This window comes from Anas acuta, chromosome 3 (assembly GCF_963932015.1).
Source record: "Anas acuta chromosome 3, bAnaAcu1.1, whole genome shotgun sequence".
Taxonomy (NCBI): domain Eukaryota; kingdom Metazoa; phylum Chordata; class Aves; order Anseriformes; family Anatidae; genus Anas; species Anas acuta.
In genome coordinates, this window is record NC_088981.1 from 48,816,889 (window position 1) to 48,843,835 (window position 26,947).

At 38.9% G+C, this 26,947-nt stretch overlaps 1 protein-coding gene across 7 annotated transcripts in view; it reads left to right on the forward strand.

Moving 5' to 3' along the window:
• UTRN (utrophin) overlaps positions 1–26,947 on the forward strand; it is a 367,449-nt gene that overhangs the window by 70,853 nt on the left and 269,649 nt on the right. For all 7 annotated transcript variants that reach the window (XM_068677000.1, XM_068677005.1, XM_068677001.1 and 4 more), the window contains 16 exons: positions 1,072–1,164; positions 2,567–2,644; positions 5,851–5,943; positions 6,845–7,017; positions 10,384–10,499; positions 11,583–11,746; positions 12,310–12,513; positions 12,993–13,174; positions 13,893–14,043; positions 15,318–15,437; positions 16,223–16,324; positions 20,336–20,443; positions 21,026–21,205; positions 22,530–22,699; positions 24,040–24,163; positions 25,864–25,951. In XM_068677000.1, the coding sequence (XP_068533101.1) occupies positions 1,072–1,164; positions 2,567–2,644; positions 5,851–5,943; positions 6,845–7,017; positions 10,384–10,499; positions 11,583–11,746; positions 12,310–12,513; positions 12,993–13,174; positions 13,893–14,043; positions 15,318–15,437; positions 16,223–16,324; positions 20,336–20,443; positions 21,026–21,205; positions 22,530–22,699; positions 24,040–24,163; positions 25,864–25,951 (2,146 nt within the window). The remainder of the gene's footprint in view (positions 1–1,071; positions 1,165–2,566; positions 2,645–5,850; positions 5,944–6,844; positions 7,018–10,383; positions 10,500–11,582; positions 11,747–12,309; positions 12,514–12,992; positions 13,175–13,892; positions 14,044–15,317; positions 15,438–16,222; positions 16,325–20,335; positions 20,444–21,025; positions 21,206–22,529; positions 22,700–24,039; positions 24,164–25,863; positions 25,952–26,947) is intronic.

Here is a 26,947-nt window from a genome sequence, read left to right on the forward strand (position 1 = left end):
TGCCGTATGTGTAAGCGTGTATATACACATTTTTAGGCAAGACTAAAGTAATTGGAGAATAAATTTTTCAGGAAAATTCATTGCAAAACTAATTTGGCTTCAAAAATGGGCTAGTATCTGTGTATGTTATCTAAGGGACCTTTAGTTATGTGGCCATTCTTTCTACTGTTAGTTTAGGTGGTTTACACTATGGGTGATGGAGGTGCGTTTCCGTACAGGAGATCAATAGGTGGTTCTGCAGCTATTCAGCTCTGCTTTCATGGGCATAGTTTCAGTAGTATCAAACCCAATTAAATTTTTTGTAATATATTAGCCAGCATTTGGAAATCAGTAATGGATGTCAGGGCAGGAGGAGATGAATGAAGGTACAGATCAATGTCATCTAATCTGTGTCTTGTCAGGTGGACTTTTGACAGCCTTCTTTCTAAAGAGCAATGTTGTAAAAACAAGGGGATAGGAAAAAAAGGAAATATTAGAGTTTTAGGTACTTCTAAGAAAATATTATTCTTCTCAAATTGGCCTTTCAAAATGAAAGCAGCAGCTTAATTGATCTCCTGGCAATCAGTAGATGAATATTAAAAAGTAATTGCACTTAGCTGCTGACTGCCTGTGTCTTCTTTTTTATCCCCCCCTCTGTCACCTCTAGTCTAAAATCAGAGAATTTGTCCCAACAGATTTTTTCTGAAAAGCCCTGTTTTCCTCCACCCTTGGGTTTAGTTAGACCAAAACATTCTTTTGCAAATGATTCATCAAACTTGCTAGGTTTTGTCCTCTGCCATCCTTGCATGTTAAAGCATCTATCCAATGTGGGCTAGGATATGCTTACTCAGTTTCTTAGTAAGAGGCTGCTGAAACACAAAAACAGAGGTGGGGAGAAGAAAAAAAAAGGGAGAAAGAAGGGGTACCTTCCCGATCACTGTCACAGTCCATTGGGTTTTACGTTGTTCAGTAATTTATAACAAAATAAAAAAATAACGGTGAATTGTAAGATAAAAAAGGAAAAGTGCCATTTTCAGGGCTGTTTTGCTTACACGTTGTTTTTATTACCACTTCTGTTTGTTTGCTCTGCAGAGTGGGACACCCCCAGTCAAGGACATGTTCACAGATCTGAAGGATGGAAGGAAACTTTTGGACCTTTTGGAAGGTCTGACAGGGAAACCTCTGGTAAGATAAATGTTATATGAGTTGCACTGCTATCAAAACAAAAGCTGTCATTTGATTTTTGATTTAAAAATGCTTGTGGTGTGTAATCTGACATGCTGTCTACAGTTCTAGTGGAATTCCAGGGAGGCTGACTCACGGAGGATGGGGTCAGGCTGGAGCTAATTGTGTAATTGTTTCTTTTGAGGGTTAAGATGCTGTTTAGCAAAGCTTGTAAAGCCAGTGGTGTTACTCACATAGTATATCTTTTTTAAAAATAGAGATATTATAAAGGTCTGTTTCTGGATGGTCCAGAAGAGCTGCTTTTAGCTAGATACCTGCAGGCTTTTTCTAGTATGCTCATGAAAAAAAATCCTAAAAAGAAAATAAAAAAACCAAACCAAAACAAAAAAAAACCAACATGAAGTAAGCAAACCAAATCTGCATCTCCATTGGAAAAATCCTTTGTGGTCCTACAGATAGAAAAGGGCTGAAAAACTACTCAAGACTTGTTTAGATTTGAGAAAATGCTTGCAGGGCTGTAACCTCTTTCCCTGCTAACATCGGTGCCTTTTCAGTCAGATAGACGAAGCATGGTGAAACCTGTGCCATCACTTGGAACTAAATTCTTGATTTCACTTTTTATAAAAAAAAAACAAAAAACTCTTAAGTTGATTTATTGCCTTTAACAGGAAATCTTTAGTCATTTAAATTTTTGTAAGCTTGTCTTATTTTTCTGAACAGATGCGTTTCACTAGTTCTAACGATTTAGGGGTCTGATTTGAAGTCTATTGACTCAAACCAAGTTTTTTGGTTTCTGATTTTGTTGATTACTGTGTTCCAAGGTCAGCTCCATGCTCTTTCAGTTTGATCATGTTCTGCTCCAGGAATTAAATTGTGGGGATTAAAGGCAAACGGAGTGGCAGGTATTGTCAGGAGTTGCAGTATTTTTTGTTTTTCTCCTCATGATATTAAAAGGAAGAGAAAGTAAGGAAGTATAACTTCTTCCCAGTGTGCAAAGATTTAGCAGGCTTTCAGTGCCAGAAAAATCAATTGCTGCTTGTTCCCTCTTGGGAGCCAAAAAATTTCAACTACTCTGGCAAACATTCAAAACCCTCAGATTTTCCCCAGGAACTCCCACTTTGCTGTTGTATTGCCAGTACGTAATTCTGCAGATGTTGGGAATAAAAACTCTGGACTTGCTTAAGGTAAACTGAAGCATACTTTGAATCCAAGACTTGTCCTATACCTCAGATTGAGGAATATTGTTCTGAACAGTTTTCATTTTGATATTTATTTTGAAATTGTTTATTTGAAAATAAAAAAATAAGACAAATTTCCTATTGTTTACTCCCTTATTTACTTATTTTGCTTCGATGAGTCAAGTTTGTTCTGATATAAACAGATTGTACGTTTTTATTTCCAGCCTAAAGAACGAGGTTCTACAAGAGTACATGCCTTAAATAATGTCAACCGAGTGCTGCAAGTCTTGCATCAAAACAACGTGAGCATGTTTTTCCACAACTGCTTTTGATATACTCTTTAATTTATTCTTGTTTGTAAATGAGTTCAAAACGCAGAGGATAAAGATTTTGGCACCTAGAATCAGAATTCAGCAGGAATAGATAAACTGTTCTGAGTTTTCTTTATCCAGTGTAGTATTTCAATGTCTGGCAGCTTTGTGAAATCTTAAAATGTTAACTTAATACTAAGATAACTAAACTCTGTTTTGCTAAGATGTGTTCAGTTCCATAAACAAAGCTGACTTGAAACCCTGCTATGCATAGCTCATGAAGATGGCAGGATAAATAGCTAGTTGCCAGTGAAGATGCATAACTTGTACGCAAATCTGTAACGGTATGAGAGGTTTTGTAACTCTGTGTTTCCTTGTCCTGCTCTCAAAATCCTTGAGGATGTTTCCAGTGACATCTGTTATCCCTGTGCCAAATTGTTCTTGAGTGTTCCTAACTTTGTCCTGTGCTAACTGGTCAGGAAAAACAAGCAAACAAAAGGAACCAACCACTGTTCTTTAAGAAAAATGAGAATAGTAGTTGCTTATTTTATTTTTTGTTCTTTCTGCCTGGAAACTAGTAGTGCTGTAGCAAAAGGATTTTATTTTTCCCCTGGATAACAAATCCTGATAAGCATAGTTCTCTATAATTAGAATTTCTATTTGCAAATGTCAAGGCACTGAAATAGTTTAATAACAACATTCTGGCAACAAAATACATCTAATGTAAAAAGGCACTGACATATTTATGTAAACTGCTGATTGAAGAGTGATACAAACATGCTGTATAATGCTGCACTTTCCCCTCCACGTTGGTGGACTAGTGTCATATTTCTAGGAAGCAGCCAAAGTTTAGTGGTGGGTTGTTTTTCTTCTGTGAGGTACTGTAAATATTGATCTTTTTTTTTTTTTTTTTTTTGAGGATAAGTAATGTGTCTTTCCAGCTTGAAATTGATTTATTTTATGAAGATAATAAATTAAATGATATTGAGTTACAATAATTAATTAATTCTTCCTTAAGCTGGCAGGATCAGGATTTCTAGAAATAAACAGATGGTCTTAGTTAACTGAAGGTTATTAAGGTCAGGTATATGACTTATGCCTATTGCCTAACTTCATTAGAAAGTGTGTGTGTGTGTGTGTGTGTGTGAGAGAGAAGACACACAACACACAATCTACGGTCAGCTTCCTTTTATTGTCTTTGCTCAGGTCTTAGTAGTCCGCTTACCACGTAATGGGTTGTTAGGTGGCTGCTGAAAACAGCGGCTTAATTCAGAATCATTAAAATACCAAAGTGGGCATGTGGAGTCCTTCATGTATGGTGTAGGTTGCAAGGGGAATACAGTACTTAACGATAATAATGCTTGTGATTAATTTTTTTTTGTTACCCATTCTCAGGAATGTTTCACTTCTATTGCAGGCGAAAAATATCTCTTGTAATGTAATTGCTTTATTTTTGTGCCCCTAACCTTTTGTCTTGCTTTCTGCTCCTTGTGTTCTACAGTGGTTTACAGTCAGTTGTTTAATGGTGTGCACTGGTGACTTTTTTGACCTGTTTTGGCCTGTTTAATTTACAGTTGCCTTTAGAAAGTAAATGCCCAGCATTTGCAAAGAGGATTACATTAGGATTCTATTCCAGCTGCTGTGAAAATTAGGAGAGGACAACCCACAAATCCAAGCTTCCTTGCTACTTTGAAGTATAATTTGTGGTTCCATGTTAATCTCAGCAACAGAGTTTTGATTTGATTTTTTGCTAATTGAGACAGCTATGGGGAACTGGAAATTGCCTAGATGGTATCTGAAAGCAATGAGGTTACAAGCACATTTTGCAAAATTCAAGCTATTCATGATTATGTGATAAGAGGAAAAATACAGAATGCCATTATGTTCTTACATACCAGGGATGCCCTCTAAAACAAAATGAAACTTTGTGTTCTTGTCTACTCTAGGCTAAATCCCCTGACAGCCAGAGGACAGGCTCAGTTACTGTCTTCCGATTGTCCCTGTTGTTGAATTGCTAGCCAGCTCCTTGGTGCAGGCTTTGTCAATATGAACGGTGATGGTCCCAGGTACAGTGCTTAGGGTTAGTGCAAGCTAGGATCCATTTCTGGTAGGCACTGTGGGTAACACTGCTTTGCTCTGGAGCAGGGGTGAGCAAGGGAGAGGAAACCTTCACCACAGAGCAACGTGTTGAGCACATGGTGTTGCTCACCCCTGGGGCTGGAGGTCAGCTCCTGGCTTGGGATATTTGCAAAAATGAGCCCCGCTTTCTGTACTGTATGGGAATGTGTTGCAGTATGTGAACATACACCCCAGGAGGTATATCTCTCATCAGCCACAGGCAGCTGTCCCTAGCCCCATTTCTGTAGGACGTGGTGGTGACTTAATGCAGTGTGCTGCTGTTGGCTTCCTCCAGAAGCTGGTTCAGAGTTGGTGCCTCTTTCTCTGAAAGCTGTGAATGGAGAGTAGGTGCCCGGATTCAGACTGAAGTAGAAGTGAGCGAGTGTCTGGTGGTGTGATCTGGGCTTCTCTTCTCCTGAGTGCTGCATACGTGATGCTGGAGTGGGTAGCCTCTTGTGCCCTCCCACGCAGTGATGTAGTCATCTCCCTGCCTCTCTTTCCATGTTTTTATGTTTATAACATTCTCAGTTATAATGCCACTGAGTTTAAATGTGCTCCTATGCATATAGGAAACTGGAACATTTTATTTTTCCCTTGAATTTTTGGTTTCCTTATATAAACTTGTCCCATTTGGATGCTGGTTCATGCAAAGGACAAACCTATTTTTAATTAAGGAGTTAAAGTGTTTTTTTAGGAGCAGGACTGCTTCCTAACTTTTTTTTTTTTTAAAAAGCTTCATGTTTTAAAGCTTCATGTTTTAAAGCTTCATGTTTTAAAGCTTCATGTTTGCCCATCTATTGCTCAGTTTTATCTGCTGGTATGTATGGTATATTAGAGGAGAGGATAAAAACTCTTCCAAATGAACGTTTTCATTGGTGCCGTCTTTTGTTGTCCTGTTTAAGCAGTTGTTGTGACAAGCTGAGATAGAACCAGAGGTGACAGAGTATTGTCTCTTTCTCCCTGCTGGTTATTTCAGAACAGTTGATAACACATGGCTGGACAGCCAGGGACGTGGGATGGGGTTGCAACTTGGAGCTTTGGTAACACTGTTTGATGCAGAGTTGCTCTGACCTCTCCAGGTAGAGCTGGTGAATATCGGAGGAACCGACATCGTTGATGGAAATCACAAGCTGACACTGGGGTTGCTGTGGAGCATTATCTTGCACTGGCAGGTGAGGAGGCTGCTGTGAGATCTCTTCCTTTCCAGGAATCATGCGCATCTATCTTCTGGGATTCTCAAACTTTTCTGGGGTTTCTCAAACTTTTCTGGGGTTTTGGCAGCAGAAAATAACTGCTTCTATTCTGGGCTGGTAAATAAAGGCAGGCCAGTGTTTGGTTTCTGACCTCTGTCTGTTGGCTGCCTCCCACAGTACATGTTCTCATATGTGCTAAGTTCTCAGTCACTCAGATCAGTTCCTAAGGTTGTTGCAGAGGCTTTTCAGGCTAAAGCATTGTGTTTATGTTCCTTCCTCAATACTTACGTGCTTCTGTTTGCAGACGTTTTCCCACTATCTTGGTAGCTGTGTTGGGTTTACATCTTTATTCACTGCTCTGTAGGTTTGTTTCTCAGCTGCATAGATTGAATTACTCCTGGCTTATCCACATACCTGAGAGGATCATGGAATTCGCTTGGAGGAACTTCAGCAGATGCTTGTACATAGCGCATCAAACAGCAAATTTCCTGTGTTGGCTGAGCAGTTATCCTGTTCTTGCCAAAAACTTCTGCAAAGTTGTATTTTTGGGGTTTGCTTACTACTGGAACCCTAGCACAAGGCAGTGGGAAATATTATTGTCCATGTTGAGTGACAGCAGCACTGAGAAGTGGGGGGAGGGCTGTAAGGTAGGGGTAACTCATCATTTATTACGTATGCATTACTGGTTCTTGTAATCAGCAGAGTGTAAAGATGAAAGAAGGCTCCTATTCCTACATTTCATGTAAGGAGTTAGAGCTTGACACCTACTTTTTCACAGAAAAGACCCTTGCCTGATTTGTGAAGTAGCTTGGTTCAAAGGCTTTTTAAGCAGGAAAAGATGAGAACATGTCTGTATGGAGTAGTTGCTGCTGTCTTGCAGGTGAAGGATGTGATGAAGAACATCATGTCAGATTTGCAGCAGACTAACAGCGAGAAGATCCTGCTGAGCTGGGTTCGGCAGTCCACGAGACCTTACAGTCAAGTCAATGTCCTGAACTTCACGACGAGCTGGGCAGATGGGCTTGCTTTTAATGCTGTCATCCACAGACACAGGTAGGTGACACAGCTCCTCTCAGACCTAATGAAGTGAGCAGCTTTTTTCCCCTCATGTCTTCATGCTTGAGCGTCTGACAGCCTCTAGCCTGTTTCAGTAGTTTGCTGTAGTGATAACAATAACAACTCAGAATTATTGCCAGAGCCTTGCAAAGGATGGAGCCAAGGCAGTGGTGTAACTGTTCTCACATGCACACTTGCTGGGTGGATTTACAGCCCACTTAAATACGTACTATATAGAGAGTATGCTGAATGGGTGCCTGTAGGGGAGGGTTGATTACTTCCCTTCCCCTATACTTCCTTTCCCCTGCAAAGGGAAAAACATCTCAGTTTGCCATAATGCTTCAGGTGGAAGATACAGAAGCTTCAAAATGAAGGAATGAGAAAGACAGGCTCAGTAGCTTTTCTTAGATTTTGTATATGTTACTCGAAAGACTGTGTATTCAGTTCTTTCAGGAGAGCACCTTTTTGCATTCACTGAGTAGAAGAGCCAAAGGATAATGGACTGCTTCAGGTGTCTGTAGTATGTTTATTAGTTTGTTCACTATACTTTATAGAGAATGTTATTTAAAGCATCTTTTTGCAGATCTCTTATGTTCTTTTTGATTTTGGAGAACTTCTTGATAGTCTAAAGAAAAGTTTGTTACAGAGTGTTACGAAACTTGCACATCTGTGTGTGTGAGAGATCTGCTGCTGGGCAATCAATTCTAGTCTGGTGTATCTTAAATGAAGTCAGCTCATTCTTTTTGCAAGGGTTGGCTGTTCTTTATCATAAATAACCGTTCCAGTGTGGTAATGCTATGATGATATTTCCTCCTGGCTACCAGGTATCTTTCATGGCAAATACTTTACAAACACCTGAATATTTATACTAAGCAGATATTAAGTGATCACAAAAGCATTTGTTTACTTCTCTGCTGTTCTCTGCTCTCTGGCCTGTGCTGACTGAACTGACAGGCTCTATCGCAGGCTTGCTGGCTTCAGCCAGGGTCTGGTCTCATGTACCTGTGTGCCTGGAGCTGGCTGGAGTTCAGCCTGCATGGATGCGTGATGGGGAGCACCTGCACCACACTGAGGGCTCCTGAGCGATCAGAAGGACTGTCCTGCAAAGGCAGAGAAATACTAGCAAAAGTCTGAGTTTACACTGTCAGAAGTATTAACAAGATGTGCGCTGTACTGGTGGTTTTCTTATCAGCGTAGTTGTAGTGGCATAGCTCTGCCAGTGAATGGGAAGCTTTGTGATGGAGAGAGCACCAGCTTTAGATGCAGGTGAGACCTGCTTTCCCCAGGGTACCAAGAAGGGCAAAGGCAGCAACATCAGTTTCAGGCTGTTGTCCTTCTGCCCCGTGACTATCTGCTTGGACTCTGTGGGATCTCAAGTCTGTGAGCTCTGCCCTTCCCAGAGCACTGCTATGTGGCAAAAGCCCCTGCTGAAACCTTCGAGTAACTGTGCTTTTCTCTGGCTTCGTGAAATTTCTGTTATCTGACTCTGCTGATCTCTCTGAGCCCGTTACTCCCCCGTCCTGGGAGCCTAGCAGCTGCCAGTGCTTCAAAACTCAGCTTTGCAGTCCCCAGACACCAGTCCTTTAGCCAATGAAACACCATTTTCCCCACATCTGAGAAATCTTGAGTTGGCTTTAAATTTAGGCTGGATTTGAAAGAAAAGCAATAAAAGGCTTGCAAGGAACAAGGGGATTGAGGCAGGATGCAGAACTGGTAGAACAGCAAGGCTATGTAGCTTACCTGGACTGGTACTGCTCCCCTGCCTAAAGGGTATTGCCAGTATTGTGGTATTTACTTAGCTTTGTCCTATGGCACTTAATAGGAGCATTTTTGTGGATCCCATTAAAAGGTTTATTTAGTAGCTCACTTTTGTCTTTATGTGTCGATGAACTATTGCTAACTGCGTTACCTCTTGGCTATAACTTTGTAAGGCTGTCAGTACTTACAATTATATGAGGGAGTAGAACATGTAACATTTTATTGTGTTGGTGTCTTTCATTTCCTAATATTAGCCTAGTTCTTCTTCAAATTGAATTCTGTTCTTTGGTACAGTTTCCTTGCTCATAGGCCAATACCTAGGTTGCAGTTCATTAAAATGTGTGTTACCGTGGCAGTGGGCAAGTAAGTGCATACATGATACACTTACTGCAATGTGTTTTCCAAATTAAGTCTCTTCTAAAACTTTATGTGAATCTACGTGGTTATCCTTGTCGCTTTTCCTGCATCGAGGTACAGTATTCCATAAGCTCGTATCAGGATCTTTGCATATTTTCCCCTGTCCCAGCCCTTCTTCTGGCATTTTGCTTCTCAGACCCTGCTGGTTTATGGCCTTCCTGTTTCACAAAGTGTAATGATTCAACAGATGTTAAAAGGATACTCTCAGGTCAATTTACAACTGAATTAAACCTTAAAGAATTAAAGGCAAGCCCATCTCTTCCTCCCCACGTTCTATAAAACACAGGATCAATAAGTGTTTTAATGAGAAGCCACTACTAGAGGGGAATGGAAAGTATTTTAATGGTTTGTAGTTTTACAGCTGTGCTGCTGCAGCACTTGGCTGTTCATGCCCTGTAGGTATAGATACCACGAGGAGGGGCCCTCTGTGCTGACCCTTTTTCCTACCCCAAGAGCTAAGGGCTCTTTCCCCCCTAGACCTGCCGGTAGGTTTATGTATGCACAGCTGCACTGAAGATTTGGCTTGTTAAATGCTAATGCAAGATGAAGGGTGCTGGCACTGTCAATCGATGGGCTCCTTGGTCTGATTCACATCATGACTCTCATGAGTCCTTGTGAATTTTTTCTTCTTTTTTTTAAACCAGAGGAAGGGCCACATGGCGGGGTGAGTGAGCAAGGGGTGTGGAGACTGCTGCTGCTCCTGGTCTGGGGTGGTCACCGAGACACCTCGCAAGTTTGGAATGAGGCTTTCTAGGAAGAGAGTGGCTGTTCATTACCCAGCAGAGCCAGACACAAAAATCATGTAATAATAATGCTGTAAAAGAACCAATTGAAGAAAAGTGGTTCTGGAATAAATTTTCTGATTTTTTTTTTTTTCTGGTTTACTGATTTTCTTGTTAGTAGCATTTAATCTCCAGTTGCAGTCAAATAGTATATATAGAAGGGAAGGTGGATGGCACTGCAGATGTGGTCAATTAATTGATTTGTGGTTGTCCCATTCTCATTAAGAATATTTTTGTCTGTCTTCTGTATTTCGTTATATGTGCTTATGTTTGTATTTTATACGTACCTGTGTATTTATATAACTTATGTAGCTCCCTCTATATCCATAACTTCAAATTCTGAATGGTATAGAATTTTTTTCTTTAAATTAAATTCAGTATTTTCTGTTTTGTATTTTAATTTTAGACCTGAGCTCTTCAGCTGGGATGAAGTTATAAAGATGTCCCCAGTTGAGAGACTGGAACATGCTTTCAGCATAGCCAAAAACCACCTGGAAATTGAGAAACTGTTGGATCCTGAAGGTGCGATACAGTTATTCTATTTGATTTTGAACTTCTTGAGCTCTTCTGAAAGAAAACGCTTATATAGACATTTATTATGAATACAAATCCCAGCAGTTTTGTGCAGTGATATTTTGTTTCAATCCCTTACATTTGGGCTTAAAAATATGTAAATTGTAGGGTAAGGGTATTCCTGTGTGTATTTATGCTTCAGCTTCTTGAATGTTAAGGTTCATATTGAGTTACCTTTCAGATACAGTGCACAGGAAGGTGAAGTTGGTTCCCTGGTTTTATTTTATTTTAAGTAGCGGTTCCATTACAAGTATCTGTGCTTTTCAGATCAAGCAGAGCATTTTGTAGAATGGAATAGCTTAAGAGCTCATGATCTTTTGTTCTTTGTTATATATGCTGAGTAACAGTAGCTGCCAGTGCTGTGAGTACTTACCATGTCGGAATGCTTGCCAGGAAACTTTTTATGGCCCCTTCTTAAAACCCTGAGCTGTCACTCTGCTTTGAAGTGAACCTCTGAAGATCCATTCTGTAAGACAAGCTGTCAAACTTTATGGATTCAAGCACCACCACCTTAAAAAGAAAAAAAAAAGGAAAAAAAAAAAAAGTCAGCTGAATGAGTAGAACTCATAACCCCAGTGATATGTGAACCTGAATCTGTAAAATTCTTTTCCATGTGAAAAGTAAGCAAGTGAATTTACCGATACTAAGAGTGGGGTTAGAACATACATGGAAGTGTGTGTTTGAGGGGTACTGTTCCTGAATTGCATTTCTGCTTGGAATGCACTCCAGAATGTTTCCAAAACAATTTTTATTTCTCAGTAACTTCAGATTTGGGCTCTTACTTCCAAAAGATCAAGTCTCTTAATGTAAATTCACTTGAAAATGTTGATTTTTTAAAAAATATTTTTTCTTTGTACTGCTTTCAACATCTGTAAAACCTGGTCTTTCAATAGAAAGCTAAAGGCTAATTAACAGGATAACCTGTGCTTTGCACTACATGTGAAATATTGGAATCTTAACTGTATTCTGCATGATGATTTAGAAACGTTGTTTCTTTATTAATGTTCTCCCATGTATTCTTTTTTGATGCAGATGTTGCTGTACAGCTTCCAGACAAAAAATCTATTATCATGTATTTAACCTCTTTATTTGAGGTCCTTCCTAAGCAAGTCACCATGGAAGACATTCGGGAAGTGGAGACTCTTCCAAGGAGATACAAGCAGGAATGTGAGGATGGAGAATTCAACATGCAGCAGGTGTGTTTATTATCTAAGTCTGGCTGAATCTTCTTGAGTTGTAATTTTAGATGATCTTCAGGCTTGTCAGTTCTCTGGTATGTCTTCTGTCTTGTTCAACACTATTGGGAAAATATGAAAAATCATAGCATCATCTTTGTGATTGACTTCATTGGTTCTTTTTTGTTTCCTGATTCATATACAAAATCCTTTTTGCTTAGGTAGAAAGCTACATCTGCATTATGCTTCTTTCTTCTGTTTATTTTCCTTATTTATCTTGACAAGCTGGAGTGGCCTAAAGTCTTTAACTGAGTTTGCAGCAGGACTTGTGGTGGTGGTATTTGTTGGGTTTTTGTTTGCGTGGGAGGTCCACATCTCTGTTAAAATAAGTACACTTAGTTTTCTATCCAGGTTATCTTAAAATGGAAATTCATTAGTGGTGACTGTTGGCCCCTCTCATTAGAAATGTACCTAACAATTAGTTTTAAAATTTTATGAAGGATTGAAAGGGATCTTAGTTGTTCTATTCTTAGTATCATTTGGGAAAGCACTTCTGAGGCATCACTTTTCTCTTGGCTGCCTAGGTTGTAGCACTTGAAGAGGAGCAGAGCAGTTCTAGAGCAGAGACCCCCAGCACGGTGACAGAGGTGGATATGGACTTGGATAGCTACCAAGTTGCTCTGGAAGATGTCCTCACGTGGTTGCTGTCAGCTGAGGATGCATTTCGGGAACAGGAGGAAATATCTGGTGATGTTGAAGAAGTCAAAGAGCAATTTGCCACCCATGAAGTAAGCTTTTCTTAAGTTCCTTTGTTGTAGTTTTGCTTTTTTGTGTGGGAGCCGAAAATTTTATTTCCCTAGTCCTTATCCAAATGCTGCCATTCTCTTTCTTGTGTCTTGCTTTTCCTAAACTGAAAGCACCTCTAACTGAATGGTGGTTTTTAAATTATTACTATAATTAGTTTTATAATTGACAAATTATAGTTTCTTGGCAGTGGAAATGGATCTTTTTAAGAGAGTTTTCAGTGGAACAGGTTTTGGAATTTCAGTATATTTTTTGTGTCAGCTTTCTGTGGCTGGCCCCCTGTTGTCATAGAATCACAGAATGGTTTGGGTTGGAAGGGACCTTAAAGATCATCCAGTTACAACTCCTCTGCCATGGGCAGGTTGCTCAAAGCCCTATCCTACTTTGGACACTTAGTATCTTGAACGCTTTGAAATAGATTCCTCACAGATCATGGTGATGTGGCTGGTTGTACTGTTTCCAGGCTTTTATGATGGAACTGACTGCACACCAGAGCAACGTGGGCAGTGTCCTGCAGGCTGGGAACCAACTGGTGGCACAGGGAAATCTGTCTTCTGAAGAGGAGTTTGAGATCCAGGAGCAAATGCTGCTGCTGAACTCCCGCTGGGAGGAGCTCAGGGTGGAGAGCATGGACAGGCAGTCCCGGTGAGTCATCCCGCATGACCTCTCCTAAAGCTGAAGGACTGGTCTCTGGTGCTTGCTGCATCTCAGAGGAATTGCTTTGCATCCATTTGTAAGATATTTTTGTCTGAAGTAGCTCTTCCGTTTGGGACATGAAATCCACCCTCTTTGTACTCTCCAAGATGAAACAGAGGAAATGGATATAACTGTCTTTTTTTTGGATTCTTATGTAAGAATATTTTGAGATTTATGTTATATAAGTGTACCAGACTAAATATGATACCTACATGCAGCAGTTACATAAATGTATTTTTAATATTTTCAGTAGTTTAAGTTCCTGAATAAAACATGCTGGAGATGTGAACAGCTATGTGTGTTTACACAGCTAAAGAACACTTAAAAGAATTTTTTCCCCGCCTGTAGTTGTCAGGCTCAGAGCTGCGCATCAAGGGAGAAACTGCATTTGATTGCCACTTGTAGCAGTGGTTCTGGTAGTGAATAGAAAATCCCAGTTGCAAGAAGCAACTGGGAATAAATTGCATAATTCACTCATTTTTATTCTGTTACAATAGAAACAGGAGTACTTACTTCTGTGTTCCTTAGCTTAATGGTGAAAATTATATTGGATGATACGTAACTGGTTTATGAATGGTTATGTGTCTTTCCTTTAAGAACTAGAACTTAGTTTTTATCCTTGGGAAGACCGTTCCTGATGTGACTCTGCCTGTGCTTCCCCCTGCAGCCTGCATGACATGCTGATGGAACTGCAGAAGAAGCAGTTACAGCAGCTGTCCGACTGGCTGACCATCACAGAAGAACGCATTCAGAAGATGGAGTCTCAACTCTTAGCCGAAGACATAGAGTCCCTTCAAAAACAGCTGGAAGAACACAAAGTAAACTTTTCATCTGTTCTGTAATGAGTATGCGAGAAGTATTTGGAAGAAGTGTAGGTTGGAAGGCTTTCTTAGCCAATAAACTTGCTAAAGGATGTTGATGGGACAAAAGGAATTAGACATGTTCAGCCTTCTTGGCTAAACACTTCAGCTATGATGACTACAGCAGAAACTGTATTATCTTTGCTACACGCAAACGAGGCCTCCCCAGGTGAATTGTTGGTGTTAGGGACAGTATTAAATGCATTGTAGATAACTGGCCTTTAATGACTGGCAGCAATGCTAAGGCACATTTGAGACTTGCTGCTTGAAATAATGGAGGAGTTAAAGCTATTCCTACTAAAGCAATTTGCAAATTGGTTTGGCTCGCAATTAAGTTTCTGGATGGGAGTCCAGCCTTTCTAGCCTAGAGTGTTTTTTGAAGGAGAAAGATGGCCTTTTAATATTAGTCATGGTTGCAGCTTTGTTTTTTGTAGTCATTGCTGAGGTTTGACCTCTGCAGCTTGAGACATACCTCACAGGGCAAGAACTGCTAAGTGTTCTTAGTCTGTGTAATTTCTTGTCCCACACTTGTGTTTTTTGCTCTGTCTTCAAAGGCCGGGGAGCTTGAGGCTTGTTGTTCATAAGGTAGTTTAGGATTTTCTGGGATGAAAAGTGGTATTTACAGCAGTTTAAGGGCATATAGATGTTGCAGAGTTATTTTGGAGGTAGGCTTTAACCTACTGTAGTCTGTTCTGCCAGAAGTTGTATGAATATTTAAATGTACAGATGTATTTTAACCTAATTAGAACTGTATGTTTTTTGCAGTTGCTAGGTATCAGTTTGTGACTATTGTCTTTGATATTTAGGTTTTGAGAAATGTCAACTATTAAATGTTCATAGTAATTCTTACATTTTTGGCATGCCCTATGATACTTGCTTAATAAAAGCAACTTTTTAATGGAATGCTTAAGTTCTCTTATCCATAGCTGTAGACATATAGAAAGTCAGTGCAGTCATATGATTTATCTAGTCAAGAATGGTGTATACATTTTAAAACTTTTTTTTTTTTTTTTTTGTGTGTGTGTGTGTTTTCCAGCACTTTAAAAGAACGTTTTTAGGTTCTTTGCCAGCAATCTTTGATTGTTTGTTTAAACTGTGCAGTGATTCCCAGTGGTAAAAATATTTGCATAAGTGTTGTCTGTAGTGCTTTGCCACATTTGTTTTAGTCACTGTGGGCAAAATAGCAATTTGATAATTATTCAAAGTTTGTAACAGCTGATGTGTTTTTCTAGAGCCTGCAAAATGACCTAGAGACAGAACAAGTGAAGGTAAACTCCCTAACTCACATGGTCGTCATTGTCGATGAAAGCAGTGGGGAAAGTGCAACAGCTATTCTGGAAGAACAATTACAGGTAAAATGTTAGAGCCCTGTTTTTTAAAAAAACAACAGCAAACAAACAAACAAACACAAAATCCAAAACTGTAATAGCAGGCACTTAAAATCTTTGCATATAATTGTTAATCAATGTTTTTTGTGTTTAAAGACAATTTGTCCTAGAAAACAATTTAAAGTAATATATTTTTAAATGTAATATTAATGCAAAGAATTATTAAACTTACTCAGGATAAAACCTGCAAAAGTTATCTGGCTTTCAAGCTCAATTCCTGATGAGTCAAGCTGCTTGCATCTGTAGTGACTTAAGCGCTTTTGCAGCATATCTTCTCAGCAATTTCACTAAAATGGGAAGATGCACAATACAACTCTTTAATTTCAAATAGGTAATTCTCATTAGGAAATTAAAATCTGATTGAAAAATATTTAAATACAGGAACAGAATTAATCAAGGAGATATTGTGTGAATTGTTTTCCTGTGTTCTTTTTGGACTTGGGCTGCAATCTGAGTAAATCCTATGTTCTATATGATTTAATGTAACAGAATTCATGCTACTTCCATTGCTCCTTTTGAAGTCGATGAAATAGTTTCCTGAGTTCAGCGAGCACAGAAATAAGGCCATAGGTGAATGCCCTTGAGAGTTTTAACTTTAAGTTTTGTACAGTACAACAACAGTTAATGGCAACAAGGTGATTATAATATAAAAGAGGTTACTGTGAAGTAGAAATTTTGCTATTGAATATATAGTTTTTGATCCTCTTTGTGAAGCTCGTGAATATTCACGATATCTCCTGCTTTTGTAGAGGCTGGGGGAGCGGTGGACAGCAGTTTGTCGATGGACTGAAGAACGACGAGTCAAGTTGCAAGAAATTCAGCTTTTATGGCAGGAGCTTCTAGAAGAGCAGGTTAGTAACTCTTTGGTTACCCACAGTTGTAATTTATTTATTTATTTATTTATTTATTAGTAACCCTTAGTAGGGTTTAACAGCTCTAAGAAAATAGCTGCAAAGAACAAGAATTTCAGTTATCATTTAGGTTCTTAGCATTTCTTGAAGAAGTAGTGCAGCCTAAGAAAAGTATTTACTTAAGTTTAAGCAGGAAAATGTATGCCTCCTTATAAAATAATTTCCAAGGTAGATACTTAATATTCTTGTGGACATCATCCTTTTGAAAGCTCTGTTGCCTTATATTCATCAATGTCAACAAATTTCACAAGAGAGCAGCCTAGAAGAGAGGGATCTGGGGGTCGTGGTAGACAGCAAGTTGAATATGAGCCGGCAGTGTGCCCTGGCAGCCAGGAGGGCCAACCGTGTCCTGGGTTGCATCAAGCACGGCATCGCTAGTAGGTCGAGGGAGGTGATTGTCCCGCTCTACTCTGCGCTGGTGCGGCCTCACCTCGAGTACTGTGTGCAGTTCTGGGCACCACAGTATAAAAAGGACATGAAACTGTTGGAGAGTGTCCAGAAGAGGGCTACGAAGATGGTGAAAGGCCTGGAGGGGAAGACGTACGAGGAACGGCTGAGGGCACTGGGCCTGTTCAGCCTGGAGAAGAGGAGGCTGAGGGGAGACCTCATCGCAGTCTACAACTTCCTCGTAAGGGGGTGTCGAGAGGCAGGAGACCTTTTCTCCATTAACACCAGCGACAGGACCCGCGGGAACGGGGTTAAGCTGAGGCAGGGGAAGTTTAGGCTTGACATCAGGAGGGGGTTCTTCACAGAGAGGGTGGTTGCACACTGGAACAGGCTCCCCAGGGAAGTGGTCACTGCACCGAGCCTGTCTGAATTTAAGAAGAGATTGGACTGTGCACTTAGTCACATGGTCTGAACTTTTGGGTAGACCTGTGCGGTGTCAAGAGTTGGACTTGATGATCCTTAAGGGTCCCTTCCAACTCAGGATATTCTATGATTCTATGATTTATTATATTAAAAATAAGGATTACTGTACTTTGGATGTCAAATTCATACCTAATGAACTCTGTGACCTTTCTTGGTGAATTTAATGGAGAAGTATAAGAATGCAAGTATGAGCATCTTGCTTTAGAAAATTTATGGGAGATAGCTTCTCATAAATATTCCTGTCTTCTTGATAAGTAGTTAAATAATTGAAGGACTTCTATCTGATTTATATTTGGTCTCCAGTTTTCAATAGACAACTTTAAAATAACAAACTGATTTTATTGGGTTTAAGATCAGTGAAGACTTGCAAAATGACCAAGAAGCAGGAATATCCCTGATGGCAATGAATCACTAAGTATTTGGTGGTTTGGTAATTGCAGAAATTTTCCTAACTAAGGCACCGATGTTTCCAACATAGATACATGTACACAATTTTGCAATCAACTAAGCAATAAATACTGTTTACATAGCCAGTAACATAAAATATTTGGTCAATGTGGTGAAGCATTTAGCTCATCTCATTTTGATGAGTTTAGGCAAGCAGTTGAATTGTTAAGAAGATGGCATTGTGAGTTTTCTCTTGCTTTGATCTTGCGTGTTTTGGGTGGACCTTGAATATACCACTCAAATATGAATTAGGCTATGGCATCTGAAAGAAATGGTAACAACTACATGCTGTCAGCTGTGTTAGTCATTTTTGCATACCTACTGCCAGAGCTTGTTTTGTGACTCAGCTTTAAAATATTTGATGGCTTTTCCTTTGAAGGTTTTCTTAAATTGTTTTGTTTTCTTATATGATGACATTTATCACTGTAAGCCGTTGTTTAAAATCTGCAGTGCACAGAGTGTTTAGACACTTAAAAAGAAGTAGAACCATGCTGATATATTTTTTGCTATCACTTCCAGCCTGGTTTCTTTGAGAAATGTTTTGTCTGCACATTTTGGATTTCTTATGTGTTTCTCTCTGACCCCTCCCATATCTATCTGCAGTATATTGCTAAGCCATGGTTGCAGCTCATGCAACCTTGTTAATATGGATGCAAGGTTCAGATTCTGGCTTATCCAATACCACGAATCTGTTAATGTGTATATCTTACTTTAAAATTCTGCCTTTACGTATGTACATGTAGAAAACTGTGCTAATGTTTTCTGACAACAATTGAGTAAGGTAAGATTCTGAACTCAGAAATAAGGAATTCCAAGAAAGCCTGACTTCTTATGTCAAGGTATAAACTTCAGGAGCTCTTAACTTTTATGACCCTATTTGAACATGTTTCAGGCCTCTTCCACCCTTATTTTTGTCTAGGGAAAGATGACCACTCATTGGCTATTATAAAACTGTTATGAGTGTCATCTTCTGTTGGAGTTGCTTAGCATTCATTTTTTTTTTTTAATTAAGTTGCTCTGAAAAAGTGGACAAACTTTCATTAATGTATGTTTAATGTAGAATGTCAGATAAGTAATAAGGAAGTAGCTGTTCTTTTTAGGTGGTTTAGATCACCCTATGTTTGCATTTGTTGTTCAACTCCCAATAGTGCTTTTATTACTACCAGGTCTGAATTACAGATGTCTGTCCTCGAGAATTATCAAGTCACCTACAAAAATTACAACTTGAAACCAATTAAAAACTTTAATATGAACAGTTTGATAACAGAAAAGTACCTAAAACATTTAGGTACTGTCATTTTTTCATTTCACCCAACCAGATGGAGAGATGAGCAGCAGCGATGCATCAGCCTTTTTGTGGCTGCCTAAAAATTTTTTTGGAAACCACACTGCCAAGTCAACACAATTCTTACCACTCAGGAAACAAATTCCTCAATTGGTGCCAGATATTTCTTAGCACTGTGATAATTATGTTTCAGTTTCCTGGGGAGAGTTATCATTGACTGCTGATTTAGCAGAAATTAATTGTATATGTTGAAGGATTTTTAAACTCTTCTATTATGCATAAAGTTGGCTGGGCTGCCAGCTTGATTTTTCCCAAAGAGTATGTGGTGTTACAACTTTGTCCATCCAGCCTTATGGCATTTCCACCGCTATCATATTTGCTGTCTGTACATTTTGCACACTGGTTTACATTGGCAATGAAAACTGCCTTAACCCTTTGGCCCAGAAGTTGCTGTAGTCAGTTCTGGGACAATACCAAAAGTATACAGCTAGACCGAGGAGCTAGCAACTGTTGTAAAGTGTGTTGTTCAACGAACAAAAAGATCTGCTTTGTTCTATTATTTTACCTTTAAACACAGAGGGGAGCAGTGTGCAACTGAGCTTGACTGAGGAAAAAAAGCTAGCTGGGTATTGCAGTCTATGGAGATAGCTGTGTAGCAGCAGCAGCGTGCAGCAACGTAATATGAAATACATAAAATCCTTCCTGACGCTGGAGGCTGCTGGAGTTTCCGTAGCAGCACTGTGTGACTAGAGCAAGATCCAGGATAAATTTCCTAGAAAAAAGTTAAAAACTTGATGAGCAGACCACTCCAGCTTTCAGGAGTTAATGAGAAAATGTTTAAAGCTATTTTCCAATTGGAAATAGGTAAAATAGACAGGGTGGTAACTAATAATACACGTTTGAGTCTGTGGCAGACAGTCTGAACTAAAAGAGCTCTGAATTAACAATGTAGCTTCTGTGAGAAACTGTTTGTAATGTCTGGTTCTGAATCACAGGGGAAGAAGGGTGGGGAATGAAAGAAAGCCTGCATGCAGTTTTGCTACATTTAATTCCAATATAATTTATAAATCCTAGGTCTGCTTTGTGGTGCATATCTGGTCCATATGAATAACCTGGGGGGTGGGCACTCTAATATACTGAGAAATGGTTTTGCTGAAAAGTATTACATAGTTCTCTGGTCTGATATTTTTTTTGTTGCCCTTTATGTAGTGTTTTGGTTAATGCCAACTGAAATTCCTGCACGTAAGGATTTCAGAGCAGTGTTTGGAATGCAAAGAACTTAAAGAAGGAATTGTCAATTGTTTGACAAACTTGGTATGTTCTTGTACTATTTTCCTTTTAATCTGCAGTGCTTATTGAAGGCTTGGTTGACTGAGAAAGAAGAGGCCTTAAGTAAGGTCCAGACAAGCAACTTCAAAGATCAAACTGACCTGAGTGTGAATGTTCGAAAACTAGCAGTGAGTATTGCTGTCCTCATCTATCCTGTCAAATTTGGGAGTCTAAGTGAATGGCAAGTTATGAGTTTAACTTCAGCAGGAGCTGTGAATGAACTATATTCACACTACACTGGAAGCCAGGTTTATATTCTCTCCTTGTCAGATATTTCCACTTAATTTTTAAAAAGCTGTGTACAACTTTCTCCATGGCCATGCTAGGCTGATGTGACTTATTTTGGAACAGCCATCCTGGGTATTTTACATGGTTTGTAGTTTCATGCAGTGTACCAGACAGCTGGGTTTTCAAAGGTGTGGGTGTTTTTTTTTGTTTTTTTTTTTTTCCTGTGTTTGTTTAAATACATTGGTACAGCTTGTACCTAAACTAATCATTTGTAACTGTAACTCAAGAGCTACAGCAGATAGCTCTAGTAGCTTTCTTGGGGAAGTGTTTTTCTTAAGTGTCTGTTAGTGCTTTGTTAAACAGGAGAACTGTTTTGAAACCTATGATGCATCTGGCTCAGGTAGTAAACTTCTTATTGCAATGCAAAGCTAGAGATGGCAGAATACTTGATGTCGTCTTTTAATGTTTTCTTTTAACTTCAGATTTTGAAAGAGGACATGGGTATGAAACGACAAACACTAGACCAGCTGAATGAGCTCGGTCAGGATGTGGCCCAAATCCTTGGCAATAGCAGAGCATCTGATAAAATCGACCACGATCAAGAAGAACTAACTCAGAGGTGGGACAGTTTGGTTCAGAAACTAGAGGATTACTCTAACCAGGTACTTATCTATGCTCTATTACTTCTCAGCTGTTTAGATGTATGCAAACCGTGCTGATACTGTAAGCAAAAGTGCCCAGGCAAGTTCTTGGCACCTGGCTAGAGGCAGGTGAGTTCTATTTCACGTGGGGCTGATTTTATCTGCAGAAAAAGCTGTCTGTTTTTTTTTTTGGCTTTCAAAACAAGTTGTTAACCTGACTAATACTGTTACTCCTTTCTCACACAGATTAAGCTTCATTTTTTCTGATGAGTGAAGCAGGTTTCACATGTATTATCAATCAATATAAATAGTTCTAAACATTATGAGAGCACTGGGACTGGAGTAAATCTCATACTAAAAGAAAATGAAGACAAAACCCCAAACACAGAATAGATAAATAAATGAGAGTCATACAAGCATTTATGCTCGAGTACAATTTCTCAACTTTTGAAAAGATTGTTGTTAGACATGTAAGGATGATAGCCAAGCTGGACTGTAAAGTTTTTATTTCAGTATTTTGAGTACTTGCTAATATTTCATTTAGATGGAACTTCCATTGGCTTCCGTGAGAATTTTATTTGACAGCTTTATGACTCACATGCCCTTTTTTGTGTGATATTAAAAGATCATTATGGTGATGGCTGCAGCACTGCTTCATGATCCATTTAGTGCGTAGTGAATGAGCTGTACAGCTTATGAGTAGGGGTCCATTTCAGCCATGAGGCTTTAATTTGTTCTTTCTGTTTGAGTCAAAGCAGTGCAGAGTGCCATATCCTGTGTGCATCCCTTCATTCCCCCTAAATATCAAGCATGTGCTTAGCTAGAACTTACAGGGTGATTCCCACAAGACTAAGTTTATAACCTGTTAAAGGGTGTGGAAGGTTTCTATTGATTTGAGTGGGCTTGTAGGTTAGTTTTTAGATCAAATCCACTGTGTGTCAGCTCTTTAAGTTGTATGTTTGGTTTTGTGGAAAATGTATATACGAGATAGAATTATATATTGCCAAATCCAAAGAACCTTTGTTCTTTCTGTGAACCAAACAATTATGAAAGAAAATACATACTGTATTTTGTTGATTTAAATTCACTTGTTCTGGTGTGAAATCCTAGTTGAACTGAGAATTTTGGTGCTTGGTTCCCATCTGTAAAATGAGAAGAATACTGTTTTTCTTTGGAGTGCTTTGGCATCTATGATAAATGTGCTTTCTGAGGGCTAGGCGTGATCATTTGTAGGAATGAATGAAAGGGCTTTTATGACTGATGAATAAAAGCAATGAAACAAGAACAAGTTAGGGTTTGCATTAGAAAAGGTATTTAACCCTTTTTGCTAAATCATTTTGTGTAGGTAACTCAAGCTGTAGGAAGCGTAGGGATGTCACAGGTTTCACAGAAGACTCCTGCAGAAACAGTGTCTTTGAAGGACCCAGTAGTGGTTAGACAATCCAGGCAGGAATCGCCTCCACCACCACCCCCAAAGAAAAGGCAAATCCCAGGGGACAGTGAAGCAAAGAAAAAGTAAGTATATGCCACTGCCATTTTCCTATGCACACTAGATAACACAAGCTCATTTCCTTTAGTCTTGGGTTTTGAATCTCCTTTTATGCTAGTAAAGAATACTTAAGTTGCAGTTGTGCAGTTGCGTTTGGGGAGTGGGGAGGGGCTGTTATGTACACCCTTGTTTTCAGAGAAGCAGAAAGCCTGCAGCCTCCATCAATTTCAAAGGAAAAGGAATATGTTTTATTTTTCAGAAAAGCAGGTCTTTGGTTCTCTGTACTTCAGTTCCTTTGCTGAAAGGTAGAACTAATTATATTTCCTTTCTTTTGGAAAAAACAATCTTCACATGTTGGGATACATAGTGTTATGAAAGGACCAAGTATTTTAATTTGTTATGTATCTCTGGTCTCTGAAATATATGGGGGAAACTGCAAAAAAGCTCAGAAACCTAGTCTATCTCCCTGGTATTTACTAATAGGCACAACATTATAGTGATGTCTCTTTTCACAAGTGTATCTGGAGTGGCTGATTTATTTGCATATATTCTAATAACACATTACAGTGCTTTCATTAAATAGCATACATAAAACTAAAGGAATTGTTGTTAAAAATATGAATAAGGTAAATACTGTATACTCATTATTTTGCTGTTTGTTTGCCTGAGAAAACAGACATTTGAGGCGTCACTAGCTTAAACCTTTGGCAGGTTTTCTAGGGAGATGATAGAGGGCTGTATCAAGAGCCAAGAGTTCAAACTGTATTAAGGACAGAGTCAGGTAAATTAGGCTAAACTTTTTCATCTGATGCTTTTATCTGATTCTGATTACTTAAGTTGAAACCAACAAATAATCAGTAACTGGAATTTTGCAGGCTTTCCCACAAAAAAACCTTGGAGTGGTTAGCAGCACCTTCTGCATCTGTTGGCAGGCTGTTGTTCCACATTAGGATTTACATTGTGTTAAGTCATGTAATTGTAGTATGGTCTGACTAGTGGTCCACATAATATATCTGCTTTGTCCTTCTCTAAAATTGTGTACAGTATTGGTTAATCTGGGAGTTTGTTTTTTTCATGGTGGTGAGTTGTAGTTTAGTTTCAGGCATGAGAAAGTCATGTGAAGTTAGAAAAGTCCAGCTGTAGCAAAAAATCTTAAATGATAAGCTAATGTTCAGTCAGCTAAACATTCATGAAGGTTTTTTGTACTCATTACCATGAGTACTTAAGCTGCTAGCATTTTCTTCAGCCAAAATAGCATTGCAGACTTTTACAGAATCTAGAATGTGCTGAAGTTTAAGACTTATGATTTTTAATACAGTGAATAGAGAAAAATGACAGAAAAAAATTGTCCAACCTTTTAAACCAGGTTTGACGCTGAAAGTGCTGAGCTGTTGAACTGGATTTCAAAATCAAAAGCTGCCATTCAGGCCACAGACATCAAAGAGTACAAGAAGATGAGAGAGACTTCAAACTTGAAAGAAAAGTTGAAGGTAAAATGGGAAGATAGAGGGTTTTCCAGTGAATAATGTATTTTGTTTCTTTAGGCTGGCTGTCAGCTGGGTATGTGGGCAGATCCACATGCTTCATGAGGATTAAGTCTCTTTGTTGAATAGTTCTTGAACTGGACAGCCATGGAAATCTGACCAGCTGGACACAGCCTGTTGTTGGTGTTGGGTCACACAATCCACAGGAAATTTTAAAAGCATATATAACTATCTCCTTCGGAATTGTGATAAATGAATTACTTCAGGATTATTACCTTTTCTACAAAGCAGCAAATTTTGGCTTCATGTTTCACAGTTGGAGATGGACTTGACTGACATCACGCTTATAATTTTGGCAGAGATGTGCCAATGTGCTGCTCAAGAGATCCCTTGAACCATCCTCTGACGCTGCATACCCTTTACCACCTAGGGCCTAAGGTTGTGTCCAGCATTTGGACACATTGGTGCTTGGTCTGTTAATTTCAGAGAAAATAACGATAGTTACAACTCATGTGACCTGCAAGACTGAACACAGAATTCTACCATATCTTGTGGAAGCCATGAGATAACTGTTTTGTTTTCTGTTCTTTCTATTTCAGGAACATATTCTTGCCTTCCCTGATCCTTGAGCCTACTTTGTTAATGAAAGCTTACTGGAGCTTTAGCAGGAAACCTGCCTTTGAAATCAAAGGCAATAGAATCATAGAATATCCCAAGTTGGAAGGGTCCCATAAGGATCGAGTCCGACTCCTAATACTTAAAAATATCTATAAGGAGACTCCTTCCTAGTGCTCCAGTGCAAAATGGTGCCAGTAGGAATGATTGGAATGATAGTAGTGTTGGAAATAAAAACCAACAAAATCCACCCGATGGTTTATTTATATAGCTTTATGGATGTTTGTAGCCCTTTATAAAACAAACTCCAAGACGAACACCAGGTTCTCATGAATAACCCTGTTTTTAAATGATTGGGCTCTGAGGAGGTGGGACAATCTTTGTGCTTCCCAACTGTGCAAATGAATGAATACTTCTTTCAAAAATACGGTAGGAAGTCTAAACCAGAGAAATAACTTTAGACATTTGTTTCAAAAACATTTTAATTTGAATTGATTTTGTTGCAGTCTCAGAGGGCACGGAAATTATGGCCTTATGGCCAAGGAGCCTTTTCCTGTCCGGATATGTTCTGCCTCTTGGCTCACACAGGAATATACACTGATGTGTATGTCTTGAGGGAGGGATGTGTTCCTTTAAAAAATCTTAGTAGCCACGTAGGATTTTCCTCACTAATCTTTGTCACGAGGGAGAGTGAAGCTCTAGAACTTTGTAGATTGGAGTACTGGAGTACCAGTGTGCTGTAGGTTTTGCTAGCTGGAATTCTAGGTAACAGGTTGTTGTTAGTTTCAGATGGAAATCTTAGTAGACATTGTAGGGGCAAAAGGAATATTATTTTTTTTATTCACTGCTTCACATCAAATACATTTGCTTGATCACAAGTGTCATGTTATAGCTGGTGTCCCAATATCTGATATCACCTGCAGGATTGCCAACCTTTCTAACAATATTTTTTTCCTGGTGCCTTTGTATTAGTCTTTTTGTATACTTGCTGCTTGTGAGATCTAACTTCATTTCCTGTGTTTATTTATTTTTTTAAAGAAAAAGTCAAGAAAAATGACACTGAAAATATTCTTTTGGGGTTCAATTTGTAGGTGATAGAAAAAGAAAGGGCTGAAAAAAGCCAAAAGTTAGATGAACTCAAACGAAGTGGACATGTTCTTTTGGATCAAACGGGAAAAGGTAAGAGACTTGAAATGTTTTTCTGTTTTGTGATTTAATCAGACAAATTGCTGAGAAATAGTACTGATGTATATGTTTATCTCCAGTTAAGCACTGCAGTTATTCCTTCTCTCTCCTTCCACTTTCTTTCCTTCAGAGACATGACATTCATCATTGTTACTCTAAATAGAAACAAAACACATAAATTACTAGTGAAGCTTATAGAAAAGCAAAATGATTTTTTAATGTATGTGTGTTTGTTGGCAACTTTGTAAGGGTTATCTTTATTAAATAGAAATAATTTCTTAAAGTTGCAGTCATATGCTTTTGGGGAAAGGACTTTTTATTTTAAATCATGTGGAAAAAAATAAGTGTAAGATTTTAAAATGTAACAACCTTGAGGGGGAAATCTTGAACCAAAATTAAATTTGAGTGAATGTGTTTATATATCTTATTCATAGTTTTTGCTATTTTTTTTGTGAAAACTGTCAGGATGTTTTGACGATAGTCACAATTTATGGTTCAAAGGCAAGAGAGAAGCCTACATGCTTGAGAAAATGATTGATTGTCAATTAAAACACTTGTCCCTGGAAACATCAGTGAAAGCTGAATCTTTAAGCCTTGCCAAAATTTTGTTTCATAGTATGACAAAAAATCACCAGCAAAAAGTGACTTTCTTCACAAAAGAGATGTTCAGATCATCTAGAAACACAGCCTTTTAGATCTGCCATGCATTTGATTTCTGGTGAACTTCCTGTAGCTGGTAGCATTCAGACAGGTGTAAGGAAGGTGTCTTGCATTCTGATTTCCATTGGAGTTTCCAACTGCCACACTTTTTTTCCAGCCAGTCCCTGTGCTAGGATGCTGCAATCTGCTAAGCATTTTGAGTCCTTCCCTCCTTGTTTAATACAGGTGGAATTCTTTTACAGGGGTTGCTCTTGCTCTAAAGGTTGCTCTCAAAGCCACTGATTTGACCTGGAGTTTGGGTTATTAAAAGCTTGTGACTGTTCCTAGTCT